At 45.3% G+C, this 15,103-nt stretch overlaps 1 protein-coding gene across 3 annotated transcripts in view; it reads left to right on the top strand.

Annotated features, from left to right (window-relative positions):
• The first annotated feature begins 1,482 nt into the window (after nucleotides 1-1,482).
• The window catches only part of ENTPD1 (ectonucleoside triphosphate diphosphohydrolase 1), a 29,705-nt gene continuing 16,084 nt past the window's right edge, over nucleotides 1,483-15,103 (top strand). The window contains exons 1-2 of one of the 3 annotated variants that reach the window (XM_058840928.1): nucleotides 1,483-1,717; nucleotides 1,826-1,911. In XM_058840928.1, the coding sequence (XP_058696911.1) occupies nucleotides 1,896-1,911 (16 nt within the window). In that variant the 5' untranslated portion in view covers nucleotides 1,483-1,717; nucleotides 1,826-1,895. The other 2 variants (XM_058840930.1, XM_058840929.1) reach the window with 2 other exon arrangements.

A 15,103-nucleotide genomic window follows, 5' to 3' on the forward strand; every position in this document is an offset into this window, starting at 1 on the left:
TGTGTTGCTGTCTTATCACTGGAAATAAGATCAGTTCTCTCTTGCACTTCCCAGGCCAATTTTTCTCATTAAGATGACAAACACACAGTGTCTACCTTCATTTCATGAAACGCTCTTCCTTGATCTTTTGAAGCAACACTGATAGTAATTCACAAAGAATCTAATCACTAAAACCTAAATTATCACAGAATCACTAGCTTGGGAGAGACCTTTATTATCATCAAGTCCAACCCGCCCTAACACCTCAACTAAACCATGGCACCAAGTGCCATATCCAATCTTTTTTTAAACACATCCAGGGATGGTGACTCCACCGCCTCCCCAGGCACACCATTCCAGTACTTCATCACTCTTTCAGTGAAAAACTTTTTCCTAATATCCAACCTGAATTTCCCTTGGTGCAGCTTAAATTGTTTCCTCTCATTCTGTCAGTTGCTGTCTGGAAAAGGAGACTGACTCCCATTGACTGCAACCTCCTTTTCAGGGAGTTGTAGAGAGTGATAAGGTCACCTATATTGTTTTATTTCCCTGTTTTCCTGTTCCCAGGAAGATTATAAATGGGAGTGTTGTCTTACCAGTTGGAGTAATACAGGCTCAATAATAATACAGGTCAATGTTTGTTTGTGAGGGAGAAGGAACTGATCATTGTTTGTGATAGGTTGCAGAAAGGGATTTGGATGATCCATGTCCAGGAGTCATTCTCCAGGTCCTAGCATCAGGATCCTGCTTTTCCTGTCTCTCCTAGAGGCAAGAACTCTGGAACCTGGTGGTAGGTGCAGAGCTGGATGGTGTCCAGGCACAGAGAGAAAGTAAAAGTGGCAGCTCTGAGAGGGGAGCAGGTTCTGGCACAGGCAGAGCAGCTGGCTGCAGGATGTGGTGGCCGGTGCTCCAGTGACTTCTCCCCCTGAGTTACCAGCAGGGAAGATGCTGAGAAGCTGGTGTCTACTCCTCTGAAAAGGAAGTGAAAGAGCCAGGGTGGTTCACTACTTCCTTTGCAGTGGGAGGCTGACAGCTCTGGAGGCAGTAGCGTGGAGGCACTTGTGGCTCCTGGATTGGGACTGAATGTCATAAGCTATGGAGAAAAGTTGCTGAGACTCCTCCAGCACTACCCTGTATTTCTTATTTGTGGTGAGTCAGGAATAAAAAGTGGTGGAGGGTGGGATCCCTTCAGGCCTTCAAGGCAAGAAGTCTAAAATTGTTTACAGCAATTAATTAAATTGTGTCTTTCACGAAGTTCCCCAGGAGCTGCAGCCAGAGGTGTGAGTTCACTCTATGGGACAGGTAGGTGAAGGAAATTACTTATCAGCAGTTATTGCAACTTTGTCTCCTTTCATGATTTGGTTGAGTTTTTTTCCTGTGTGCCGGACCTCAGATCTAGGAACAAGGAAGATCATCTCTTCTCTGGACTCTTCCTTTCGTGTACCTCGCTGGCATGGAGCATATCTCCTCTGTCTCGTGCGACTTAGGAAAAAAAAAACCAAAAATCACAAAAAAAAACCCCAACCCTAACAAAATTGTTTCTCTCTGTAGCCACGGTGCCTTTCTGCCCTCCGCGAGCCAGGGATGCAGTCCTGCTCCGGCGCCCTGGCTCCCTCGGGTAGCCCCGGGCACGCACCGCTGCCCCGGCCGTGCGGGACCCTCCGGCCCGGTGGAGAAGTCCGAGGCGCTGGTAACGTGGCAGCTCAGAAGGCGATCCGTGCTCTGAGCGAAACAGGAGGTCAGTCTGCAAGTTACACGGATTGAGTCATGTAGAGTTTAACCCCTCCCCTCCACAGCTAACGACCACTAAAGCGCCCGTTTTCATGAGCACCTCTCACTAAGGCAGCTCGGAGCCGGCAGAGGCTGAGAGAGGAAGGAGGGGGGAGCGCGGGAGGAGGGAGCGAGCACCGGCACTGATGGACGAGCCAAAGGGTAAGGACCGAAGCGAACCGCCGCTCTCCGAAAGCAGCCCTGATCCCCGGCCGGGGGCGCGGGGCTCTGCGGGGATCCCCCAGGGTGGCGGCGGCATCCCGCGGCCGGCGCTCGGGGGAGGCTCTGCATATTCATGAGGAGCTCCTTCGGGATGTGCCAGTCAGGCGGGAGCTGCGGCTGCGGCATCTCCGGGCGGCGCGTCCCTCCCTCCGCGCCCGCGGAGCGCTGCCGGCGGTGGGAGCGGGCTCCGCGGCGGGGGCTCGCCGGGGTGGGCGCAGCCTTGCCGCAGTCCGCCCCCGGCTGACATCATCTTCCAGCCCCTGGACTCCCGGTCGCTCCTGAAGGGACAATGCCGAGTTGTGACTGGGGAGCCCGGGCGGGGGGCCGCGGCTGCTCGCGGGGAGCCGGCGGTGGCCGCGGGCCGGCGGTCCCCGGGCGGTGCAGCGGGGCGGGCGGGAGCGGGGGCCCGGAGCCGGCGGCTGCCTGAAGTTTGTCGGCGTCAGAGCGAGGGATCCCCTCGCCGCGGCCGGCAGGAGCCGGCGGGGAGTCCCGGCTGCCGGCCGCGCTGTGCCCGGGCCGGCACATCGCCCCAAGGGCGAAGGGGGCGGGGAGGGCAGAGCGAAAACTCGGTGCAAGTGTCGGCTGCCAGGAGACCCCGGTGGGAAACAATAGCTCCGGGCATGGAAGCGGCGCAGGGAGAGAGGGGCTCTCGGTGCCTGGGCTCGGAAGAGGAGGATTCCCCAGCCGGCAGCCCGGCAGCCCTCTGGCCTTAACTGCGCTCCTGAGGAGCGGGGCAGGGGCCCGGCAATAGCCGCAGATGCTTATTGCACCGTGATTTTTCTACAAGATACATGTCTTGTACTTGGCTTTGCCTTTTATAATCAGCTGACACGGTGCACGTAGCAGCACTAGTCACAACGTTTGGCAGAAACATTTCCTAGTTTAGTATCAGCTTTTTTCTCTCTGGGTGCCTTACCCTGTGTTTACAGCGCCTTCTGCAACACGGTCCGTCTTTCCGTGCTGCTGACAGCACTGCGCTCTGTGCGGGGCTTTCAAACACAAAGCAGGAACTCGGACAAACACGCAAGAGGCAGTAAACAGGGAAAAAAATATTTGGGCAGATAGTTTCTTGTCCAGTACCAGGTGGAAGTCTCTCATTTATCATCGTTATGACAACGGGGAAACAAAGTGTGTTCTCTTTTTTCCACCTAGAATAAACAAAATGGTAAACTAGACCTTTCCAGCGTTTTATCTTCATAGAATGTAATAAATGGCATTTGAGGGGAAGAAGCATTTTCTCAGTCTGACGTACATCAAAATTTAAAGCAATGACTGGCAGAAGGAGAAGGTTAGCTCATTAGTTTATGCAGTCATGAGTGAAGCTGGAAATATTTGGAGATAATTTGCCTCTGTTGAGGAGGGAGATAAGAATAGCTCTGAAACCAGTCTTTTAAAAGTTTCATTCCAAAAATGAAATATAATGCTTGAACAGATATGTCTTTTCTAGTGGGTGAGGAATCACAGGGAAGAAACTTGGATAATGAGAACTGATTTAGGAAAAACGACCAAGTATGCCTTCTTTTAGAAAGTGGAATTTTAAAGAGACAGAAGGAAGCTAAAGGAAACTGACAGTGCTCAAGCCAATTGCAGACGAGGCAATGATGGTTCTATAATGGGCCAACCCACAGAGCATGCAAGTCTTGCAGGACCCTATAGGGAATTTGTGCAATAAATAGCAAGGAACTGCATTTCATCTGTGTGGGAAAAGAAATCACCACACTGTTTCAGAGAGTATATCTTTGCAGTATCTTTATCAGAGGCAGCAGTCAGTGGGTTCAACACGGAGCAGTCTGGGACAGGTAGTATCTATCAGGTAGTGGGAAGGTTCCACCTTGAAACGAGGCACAAATGCACACAAAGGGCATGTCCTTTCATCAGAAAGGAATTGTTAGGAAGTGTTTCTGTAAGACACCTGTTTCCTGTGAGCCATGTCCACAGGGACTGTAATAAATGCCTTTGGAACATTACTCTTCACTTTGAGGAGGCTTGTTTTTAAATACTGATACTGGCAGCTCTGCTTTGAAGTTTGGATCAATATGCTAACATGGCCAAGAAAGAAATTCTGTTTGGGATGTTACATAGCAACAGGTTAATTCATTGGTCACTGAATACTTTCTTGGGCAGTAAGCATAACAACCAAAAAAATACCTATTACTAGAAGATACATGGGTATGCTTCAGCCTGGCAAAAGCATGACACTGATCTCATGTAGACAGCAGTGAAAAGAAATAAACCTTATAAAATTTATCTATTTTAACATAAAAGGTACTCATGTAGTAACTCTGATTTGGAGGTCTCTATATACACAGAGATTAATTAATTTCTGTCTGATAACTGTTTTCTATAGATCGTTCCAGCATGAAACAGTAATAAAGCAAAATCTGACAGGGGAAAAAAAAAAGTAAGGGAATGTTAATGGAAAAATCACAAATTAAAAGAAGACATGTTGAACAGCACATCAAAAACAAGAATGAAGATTACTTTGATTTGTTCATTCAGGCAGTGAAGGCAGCAAATAGAAGTTCAAACAAGTAAATGAAAAGGAAGTGGAGAAAGAGGAAGTGGAAAACATCTGATGGAAAACATAGACTCTGAATTGGAGAAGATTATTTAGAGAAAGTAAAGATGTCAGGGGAAATTCTAAATTTATCAGGGCCAAGAACAATTCAGAGGCATTTAGTATGCCTTAGGAACAAAATAATGTGTATAGATCTATTACAAGATCATTATGGAAGTGGATAGGGCAAGATATTAATGACGATGCAAGACAAAACCAGAAAAGCGCTGGTTAAATATTTTTTTCAAATTTGGGGGGAAGGGAGGAAATGAATTCTGATATGAAGGAATATTTCATGGATGTTCATGGAAGTAGTTTGTTTTGTAGATTAACATTATGGGGTCAATAAAGTTTAACAACAATTTGAAATGAAATGTGCCTAATACTTACTGAGAAGATCAATACACAATGATGTTAATTTTCAGCAAGCTGGAACACTATGGATATCCATGGAAGAATTCTATCGTTCACCCAAAATCCCAGCAGTATGATGCTGGGTATTCTGGAGAGCTATTGCCAATTCAGTTTGACATCAGTTTTATAAAAATTACTGGATAGCTCTCCTCAGCAACCAAGTTCTAATAGCTATCTTGATTATATTCTTTTGATTTTGTAGAGAATAAAACTTATCAAAGTAACTTTCAGAAGAATTTTGTAGAAATGGGTACCATTGTCAAAATGGATAACAAAATGAATGCATCAAAAAGGAAATTGCTCATCCCAGACAGAAGCAAACTTATGAGTTCCTGTGGCCCCCTCAAGTGAGCAGATTGATCTGCATCCTAGAATGGAGATAGTCCCACTCACAAGAGCCTGCAGCAAGAACTTCAAGGAATATATTTCTCTTGGGTTGGGACTTGGCTGGAGAATGCACTTAAAAGAAGGAGTGGTGGGAAGTATTTCAAGCACTGGTAGCTCTTTTAATTTGCTTTCTTGAAGGCTCTTCTGTTTACACAATAAGTCAGCTGACTAAAAAAATAGGTGTCACACAAGCCTGGTGTGATTCCCATTCGGAAAAAAAAACAGGCTGCATTTTGTCTTATGCATGTGAACACTCATTGAAGTTCTAGGGAAAAATAAGTATCTTAAAAGCTGTGCGGCTGTTGAATAAATCTGGGCTGTAAGTTAAGGGACTTCTAAAGCCTGACTCTCCTGATAGTTAAGAACCACTACACAAAAGGGGAACTGGAAGAACTGAATTCCCTGGCTGGTATTTGACAGCCATGATCTGGATTTTAAGTGTAGGACTGGGAAGGCACTAGTCCTTTATTTTCCAGCTAATTATTTGCACTTGTTTTCCAGAGGAAAAAATGTAGTTGAAAAGAATAAATACCTTCCATGTTTAAACTTCTTCACAATAGATGCTCTTCTGATGTTGTTCTGATTGCAAAAGTCTCCCTATGACTCTCTAGCAAAGAATGAACTAATGGATTAAGACCTGGATAACAATAGACCTCAAAAATAGTTATCAAAGGAAATAATCATGAAACAGCTGTGTTTTCAGAGGTATTCTGCAAGAGGCCTGATGGCATTAGACATTTCCAATAGTGATCTAAAAAACATAAAATCATTACTGATTTGCAGATGGAATTTGTCAATGCTAGGAGGACCAGTACAAATACCAATTAAGTCAGAGGAAAAAGTCTAAAGAAGCCAAGAGTGGTTGGAAAGATAAAGAGCAAATAAAAGGCTTTAAGCCAAGCTTGTAAAAGTACAGCTAATGTGACTTTGTGAGGAAAATTGGACACTCAAACACTGAATAGACCAGAAGTTTTTCAGACAACATTGTTCAGAAAAAAATATGTAGAGGTGTGTGTATGTATGTGTATGTCTATAAATATATATATATATATATATATATATATATATATATATATATATATATATATGTATGTCTGGGACAGCCATAACTCAGAGGTTGTGGGTTCTTCATTACCATGGAGGGAGAAGGTTGTCCTCTAGTCAATCTTGTTGTGACCACTGCAATCTGTTTGCCCCTTGACTCATAATTATTAGAAACATATAGAAAATCCTTTAGGAATTTCTAGAGGAGAAAGAATAAATTTAAGCTGCTGAAGACCTAAAAGCAAAGGCTTACAGAAGCTATAATAATGTATCACCTTTTTGGTTTTACCTAAATTGCATAATCGGCCTACACATTATACATAATAGTGTAGTGCAAAAGTATCATGCTTAGTTACATTCCTTCTTTTCCTTAGACATCTTTCCACCTGTGGATTTGAGAGAACTATGAGATTAAACTTTTAATAATTAATAAGTTAATAACCTCTGGGTAGGTATTTTTCTGTTCCATAGAGCTGGATGTGGTTGGAAGTGTGTTGTGACAGGAGTTGAGTTCTCAGCTTAGAAAACATCTGTCCAAGGTGATTAGGATATGGTTAAAGACAAGAGTGTTTAGGCTGAACTTTGGGATGAAGTAGGTGATACTGAAATTACACTGGAGAGACACCTCATAAGGGATTAGTGTTGCTTGAGACTGATCAAATTTACATCATAAAATTTTAGATCATGTTCACAAGAGAAGCACCTCAGTTGGTTTTCCGAAAGCTGAGTTAGATGTGGGCTACTTATAAATCTCTATTATTATTCTGTCATCTAGGTGTGAGAACTGGCTTTAAGTTTCAACTCTTTGGAAACCTCCCTTTCCTGAGCAGAGCTGAAGGTTGATGGCAGGCATTTCCATCAGTGTCTCTTAGTCACAGAGCTGTTGCCTGAATGCTCACACTGAGAGCAGCAGGGCCTAAGGGTGCACTTCTACAGCTGGTGTCATTTGATATTAATCTTGCTGCTGAAAGAGCAAAGGCACATGTCCTTGTCTCTAGCCTTGCTCTTTTTATTCTGTGATAACTTTCAGCTTGTCTAACTTGAAAGTCAACACCGGCCCAAGCGAGAGAACAGAAGGAGGGTAAGGGTAAAAGTCACTTTCATGCAAGTTATTGGGAGGTGCAGGAGGAAAATTTTCACTGCAATGCAAGGAGAGACACGAAACAAGCCCTGTGCTCTGAAACACTGCATTAGCAGTACAAATTAAGAAATGAGTTAAGGGGAAAAGTGTGAGAGACCAGATGGAAGAGAACACAGTCGGCTAAGTGCACACTGAACAAATTCATCTGCTCACATCATCTCATGCATTCTCTGCCCCCAAATGTGGAAAATGCTGCAGAGATCTGTTTCCCAGCCTGCTCTCTGGGCCCCTTGTCTCTGTGTCCCTAGTGCTGCACTGGCTGTTCACACTCAAGGGTGATGCAGGCAGGGTGATCACTGCAGGCAGTGCCGTCACTGTTCTCCTGGTGCTTAGCCACCACCTGCGGTGCCACAGCTCTGCCTATTATGGTTCTTGTCTGAAACCTTTGGGGCCCATATTTGTCCATTCCAGCTTGGGAAGAGCTTTCAGTGAGGATCTGCAGAGCTGCTTCACTGTCTTCCTTTCAAATTCCCTTTGTGCTGTCCACATAGGGATGGAGTTTCTAGTATGAGGAGACATGCATCCATCAGTCTGACCTGTGCTGCTCTGTGCTCCCTTGTGACCTTCACCCAGCTGAATGCTACATCTCTTCTGACCAAAAAGTAACCCTTACAGGCTAACTGGCTGATTTATAGGCTGGGTCTTGCACCTTTGAGTAAACATTTTTATATTTAAGTAGAAGTTAAAGGCTCTTAGTTTGATTTGTGTTCTCCCCTCTCTTTCTGATCCTCCTGAAAATCTTGGCCCTGATCACAAATCATGGTGAATGCCAGAGTGTTCTTGATGGAGAAGATGCAAAGAAAATGGACCTGTTTTTACAAAAGAATGAGATTTAGTTTGTTTTTTCGTTAACTGTCTGCAACCTCTCAGCCAAAGCTCAAACCACCGCTGGCCTTTGAGCTCTGTGTGCTGACTGGAAAAGGTGAGTCAGCAGCTCAGGACTCAGAAACCACTTCAGCCTCTCAGCTGGTTCACAGCACTGTCACAATCACACAATGCTTGCAGGGCTCCCGAGACAGAGGAGAGACAGGAGAGGCAGGTTCAGCTGCTGAGGTTTCTGATGTTCACCAGAGGTCACACTGCAGCTGGGGGCAGGGGAGGCAGCAGCATCTCCACCTTCCTCCCTGGGCTTAGCAAGAAGGGGTAGACTCCTCCAAAAGGAATTTGGAATCCCTTCAGTACAGCTAATGGATGGGAACATCCAGAGTGCATGGCAGAGCCCAGGGAGCAGGCATGCAGTGGGAGGAAAGGTGGAGCTGCTTTGTGCAGGGTGGGTTTGGTGGTGGGGACAGGTAACGGAGTGGGATTTGTTCCTCTGCTGGAAACTGTCCCTCCCTGCTCTTTGCCAGAATGGGAGTGGGCAGCTCCTGCCAGGGAGAACATCTGCTCTTAGCCACAATCAGCCCCTAGCTGCTGGCTCCAGATTCTTTTGGGAAATGCACTGGAAATCTACAGTTTTGTCTAGAATTGAATGTTAATAAGTTGATCTAAAGCTTCTATATATTTAGTCTCACTTCATCAAAATAATATAGGAAGCTCACTGTTTGTCAGCTTTGAGACTGCAGTAAACATGAACACAGCGGAAGCCAAAAAGAACTTTATTCTGGTAAATCTAGTGGTCAGGCTCTTGTTTACAATACTTAGAAATACTGCTGTGACCAAAAGCACGAAAGCCACATGGAAAAGAAGAAAATAATGTTCTGGCAGGGTTCTTTAGAATTTATTCTGTCATTAACTAAAGAGAATTAGGACTGTATGTGAAAGGTGGAACTATGGCATAAGACAGAGGAAGGACAGTCCCTTTTTGTGGTAGAGCAAACAGAGTAGTTAAGCAAACTGAAACTAAACCCCTGCATTTCATCTTAAAAATAGTGGTTTACAATAGAACCTGGCCCCATGCTATGAACTCCTTGTTAAAGACAGTAATTTCACAGTTGCTTTTTAGGTTACAAATCGTGTCTCAGCTACAGAGACTAGTAATTTCTCTACCAATTTAAGACTCTTCAGTCCTGTGGCCACTTGGCACCTAAGAATGTTAATTGGATCCCATAGGCCTTGCTGGGAATAGATGTACTTCTGTAAATAGGGATTTGGAGAACTTCTTTTGCCTGTCTATTTCTCAGGAGACTGTAACCATAAATTTACACATCTTGGGAATTTTTGGTGTGGTGTAGCAGTTAGTCTTCAGTTATTTGGCATCTTTATAATGTAGTAATGAATTCTTTAAATTCTGCTGGCTTCTCCTTCTTCCATCCCTGAAGTTAGTCTGCAGGAAGAAGACACAGAGCATGCCTTCATTCCTCTGTGGGACTCTGATGCCTGTGTTTCTCTTGTCAAGCATGTTTCTTCTAACCTTAATGACATTTTCAATTTTTATTCCCTATTTTTAAAGTTGCAGCAGAACTACATAGAAATTATAGCATGAGTCATGTGTGTACTATACTGGCCCATGAATCTCCAGACTGATGTTAGTCTGGCAGAACATCAGAGAATATATCAAAATGATGGAAGATGAATTAAGGAGTAGCTGTAGCCAAAGTGTGCTGTTCTCTCCCTGGACCTTGGGAATTCTGCCTTTCTGCAGGAGGGAGTGTTCTGCAATCCCTGGTCCATGAGAGCTACCCAGACAAGTGGATGAGGTGGTCCCCAGGGCCACCCAGAGCATTGGGATGTCTGCTGCTCTCTTATGCTTTTCATCAGCTGGGGCAATAAGGCTAGTGGCACTGACCTCTGTAAACTCCTTGGCAATGTATGGATGAAAAGCACTGTGTCAAATTTAAGTGTTATGAGCTGTTATCAGGGAAAGGCTGACAAAAGTATGGTAGAGCTTCCAGCATTACCTGTTTGGTATTAGTTTCCCATATGATGTGGGCAGACAGTGCTGCTGAGAGTTGGAGTCAGCTGTGAAAGCCACAGAGCCACGGGGAGCCTGGAAATATTGGAAAGTAGTGAGAAAGCCCTGGCCTTGTTTGGTGTCTGTGTGCTGGGAGAAGGACCCATAAGAACATGGCATGAGGAAATGTGTGTGCAAAAAGCCTCCTTCTGGGTGCTGTGGTTCTGCTCTGGGATAGCTGCAGCTGTCCTGTCTCACAGGAGCTTTATGGGAGAAGCTGAGGTTGATGCCTTGCCCTGCAAGGCTGGATATGGGAACAGTACCAGGTCTCAGCAGCACTGGTGACAATGGTCTCACCCTGTACTGTCACAGGGAGCTGCTCAGCAGGTGACAGGCTGAAAACAGCTCCAGCTCTAACATTGTCCATGAGATCTTGGTTGTAAACTATTTAAAATCCTCTGTGGTGAGTCTGGTGGTGACACCCAGGGACAGGCTTCATTGCTGCTCTCCAGGATTTCAGCATCCTCCAGCTTCCCAAAGACTGCCACTGCTGCTGTGCCCAGGAGTGCTGTGCCACAAGCTCTGAGCAGGAGTCTGGCTATGAGCAGCAGAGCTGCATGGTTACCACAGCAGCCCTAAAACCTACTTCCTTTGCTGTTGTCATAACCTAACCAAACCAAGGAGAGCTTTTCCCAGCTGCAATGATGGCCTGTGAAAACACACCATGCATAAGGTAGGCATGCAGCTGGAGGAGCAGAAATACTACAGCTGGCCTGGAGGAAATGTGAATGAAAATAGGTGTGTGTGTGTGTGTGAGACAGAAGAAGCAACAGATCACAGGATAAAAGAATGGTCTGTATTGATAACCAAGGATGTGACTGACTGCACTAAAACTGGGTAAGTGCTGAAAACTGTGTTTGTGACAAGTCTGGCTGCCTGTGCCCTGATAAGCCTCACATGGATGGCTTGTCAGGAAAAGGCCTGGGTGCTGATAAAGCCGCGGTGCAGACGAGTCCTTGGAGAGCAAAACTGCTCAAATAACAGACAGATCACAGTAAATCCACAGCACGTCCTCTGTGCAAGTTGTCCTTCTCCTCTCCCAGCAGGCAGACAGACAGTGGGAGCTAAGGTAGCCAAAAAAAAAAAAGGGGGGGGGAGGAAAGGCACTGAGCAGCCACTTCTAGATAAAAGGGATTACCAGGAAAAAGGATCACCCTGTGGTAACCATTAACTCCTGAAGATGGCAAAACCTGCTCAAGAATTTGGAGCTTGTCACTGAAGAGGAAGCTAAGAGGTGCATTGAGGATTTGGCACGCCTGGTCTCATCTCACACAGGATCCAGCAGGAGCACCTCAGCGAGCTTGGTGCCTGTGAGTACAGGGCTGGGAGTGAGCATGGCTGAGAAAATGGGACCAAAACAATTTTTCAAAATGAACATCATCTTCCTGTTTCGTAAGGTCATGCTCTGCTGCTGCATTAATTTGCTGTATCATAGCTACATTAAAAACTTCTCCATTCTTAAACAAAGCTTTCACACCTTTTCTCATTTACAACTGGTAGGACCATTAGAGTTTAAGAAGCTTTTGTTTTGGAGTGATCAGTGTAGTAAAAAAATGATCAGGCCTCAGATGATCTGTAAGAGGCTCTAAGGGCTGAAAAATACTGGATAAAAATATCAGGAGAAACAGGAGGGCAAGGAAAGTTCTCAGATGCTTTCAGTGATGGCAAGTGCAAAACTGAAACTACTCCCAAGCACTCTGACTTCACCATTCCCACCCAAAGCAAGTTGACTTCCCACATGCTTGCGTAAAGGATGAGCAGGTCATGGCCCAGGAAGAGACCTACTGCCGAGGGGCATCCGAGGAAAACTGCTGGGAGACCAGCCAGTTTATAAATGGATTTAAGGCTAGGGTTCCCACATCCTCTCCGAGGAGACAGTCCCAAAGAGCTACTGTACAGCTCCTATTTCTCCTTCAGCTGCTAGCCTGCATTTCCACATTCCACATCTCTTTAAGTGAGCCCCATCTCTTTGGGAACAAATCCTGCTTTCAATTACTGTTGTTGGCCTTATGAGCATCTGAAGTTTGAGTTATTTTTCCTCTTGTTTCTCTTTTTCTGGGTTTAATTGTTTCCTGTATAAGATGGTGGTTTCCATAGATACCTTGGACATCATTTATCTCTCCTTCCTGGACATACAGTTCCTCCCAATGAATTACACAACAATTTGCCATATCTGCTTGGGGCCTTGGTTTCTTCATCCATATCACTGCTTTACTGAGCATTTTAACACTGTTGTTCTAGCATGTCATCTTGATAAGCTGCCTTGTTCTCTTTACACAACTTTCAACCCACATGACGGAACTCTTGTCCAGCCAGTTTTAAATTAAAAAATGGTACATTGCATGTCTATTTTAGGGTTTTGTACTGATAATTGTTGGAAACTTTAGCTCAGCTTTTCTCTGCTATGGGTAACTGTTAAACAGAACAGTGTTTTGTTATTTTTTTCCCCTCTCCCCCTCCACCCCCTTGAGAAATGTTATCAAAGAACAAAGTCTGGCAAAGTATTCAGGATTGGTATGCTCCTAAATGAGAGCTGAGATAGCAATGCTGTTGGTCTTTCAGACAGCTCTAGCGTGAGTTTTCTCTCTTTATCCTGTCTCCACCTTGTCCCAGAGGAAAGCATTTGTTCCTGGATTGCAGAGGTAGATGCTAACGTGAGTCACTGCTTGGTATTTAGTGGTAAGAAATTTGAGCACTATCAGTCTCCCCAAATGCTAACAGAAACAAAGAAAAATCTGGATATGGTGTAAGTTAGTGCTTTCTTGGGTGTATTTTGCCCTTGTCAGGCTATTCAATGCACAAGTGGGGCTGTTCTGCTGATTCAGCATCACAAGAAATGATGCCAGGGCAGCTCCAGGCCACACTTCAGGAATTACAAAGGAGACCATTAGAGTCACAAGTTTTCTCTTTAGCTGCTTTATAAATGGATTTGTTCTCTTTCTTGCTCATTTGTCCCAGAGCTGTTAATAAATAACCTTTTCAATGTCCCTGCTCCTGCAGGAGATGTGAGAAAAATGTGTGCTCATGTGAATTTGCTGCAAGCTCTGCAGCTGGGCTGGAGATCCTGTGGCTGGAAGGTTGGCTCTGGCTTGAGCTTGGTGCCTCCCATCCCAAGCTGGGGGGAGAATGGTGCTGAAAGAGGCTGGGGAACACTTCCCTTTGGCTCCAGGGAAGGAGCAGACCTGTAGCTCCTTTTCTCACAGGCCCAGGGTTTCTGGAAGGGTGGGCTGCTGTGACTGCCCCCCTGTGCCCATGCTACCTTATCCAAAATATTTCATGTTTGTATTTTGAAATATTTGAGGCAAAAATAGTGGAGAGATGAAAGATTAATGGAGACAACACAAATTGAAAGCCAAACTGTGGCTTGATTATAAATGGGTTTCTTTTCCTGAGCCTAATTCTTCTCTCAGGATTTACTGCACAACCCAGTAATAAGTAATCTGAACTTTAGAGATTAATAGCATCCTGTGCCAGCCCATTCATCCAGCAAAACTCCCTTGCTGTTTTGTTACATCTCAGCATGAGGCTCCAGACTTTTCGAAGTGCTCCTCTGACCATGGAAATTTAGATTCATATTTACCTTATTTCCTTTGTAACTTCCAAGAATCATTTCTTCTCTTACACTCAGGAACTTTGTCAAGGCCTGTGCCCCGCAATAGCCTTTGATCCCATGTTCCTTACCATTGGTTGTCACTAAAAATACCAGAGGGTAATTCGTTTCCTGCTATTTGAAATGGAAATTGTAGCAGCATGAGGAACAGAGAATTATATTCATGCCAAATATCATGAGCTGAATTCTCCTCATGGTTTGTGGGAATCCTAGTTATTAAAGCTGACCTCTGAGAAATCAGTATATTTTTCCACAAGGCCTAGACAGTGGATGTGTTCCTCAGCAAGAGAAAAAAACAATTCCAGCTGTTCCTTGTCCTGTGCTCTGCAATGAGGAATGGAGATCACAGTGCTGACAGCTGGAGGTAAAGGGGTGAGTTGGGAAGTGTTTAAGCAGGGTGCTATCTTTTTTTATGCATGCAGCCCTAACCCTGGCCTGCTGAAAGGAGGCAGCAGGGCTGCTGCCCTGCCTGGGGAGCAAGGGATTCAGGCATTCAACCTCTGCTAGGACTGGGTGCAAAGGGAAGCTCCCTACTGTGTTCTCAGATGGATGCTATGCATGTTAAGGGAGGAAAAGCTCACTGGGTACCTTATGGGACTGAGAAATGCCCATCTAAGACAGCAAATAGACGTGCTGGAAATCGCAGTGTTAAGGGGTGGCACAACCTGGGTATAGGCAAAATCCCAGGCACAATTAGGCCCTGCAGCTTATGCCCTCACATGGGGGACTGCTGTGCAATGGGCATCACCCAGGGGCCTTGCCAGGGGCTCTGCTGATGCTGCACCAGCTTGGAACAGTGTTTGTGTGTCTGTGATCAGTCTCCAATGGTTTTTGGTCCTGAATGGGAAGTGAAACTTCAGAAGAAATTTGCTTTTCTGTGCAGAAATCGTCGGGCAGCTCAGACAGCGGCTCCACTTGCTGACATGTGGCACTTCGGGCAGCTGGGCTGTTTATTTTGGAAAGCAGGGAAGTGAGCCCCTGAAAGTGGTAATGTTATTCAACACACAGGGTAATCCCAGGAATCTACAGTTCAGAGGAAAACATCCTTGAGGTGTGGTGAGAGGCTTGGTGGCCTCAGCCCCTTCA

The sequence above is a fragment of the Poecile atricapillus genome, chromosome 6 (genome assembly GCF_030490865.1).
Source record: "Poecile atricapillus isolate bPoeAtr1 chromosome 6, bPoeAtr1.hap1, whole genome shotgun sequence".
Taxonomy (NCBI): Eukaryota; Metazoa; Chordata; class Aves; order Passeriformes; family Paridae; genus Poecile; species Poecile atricapillus.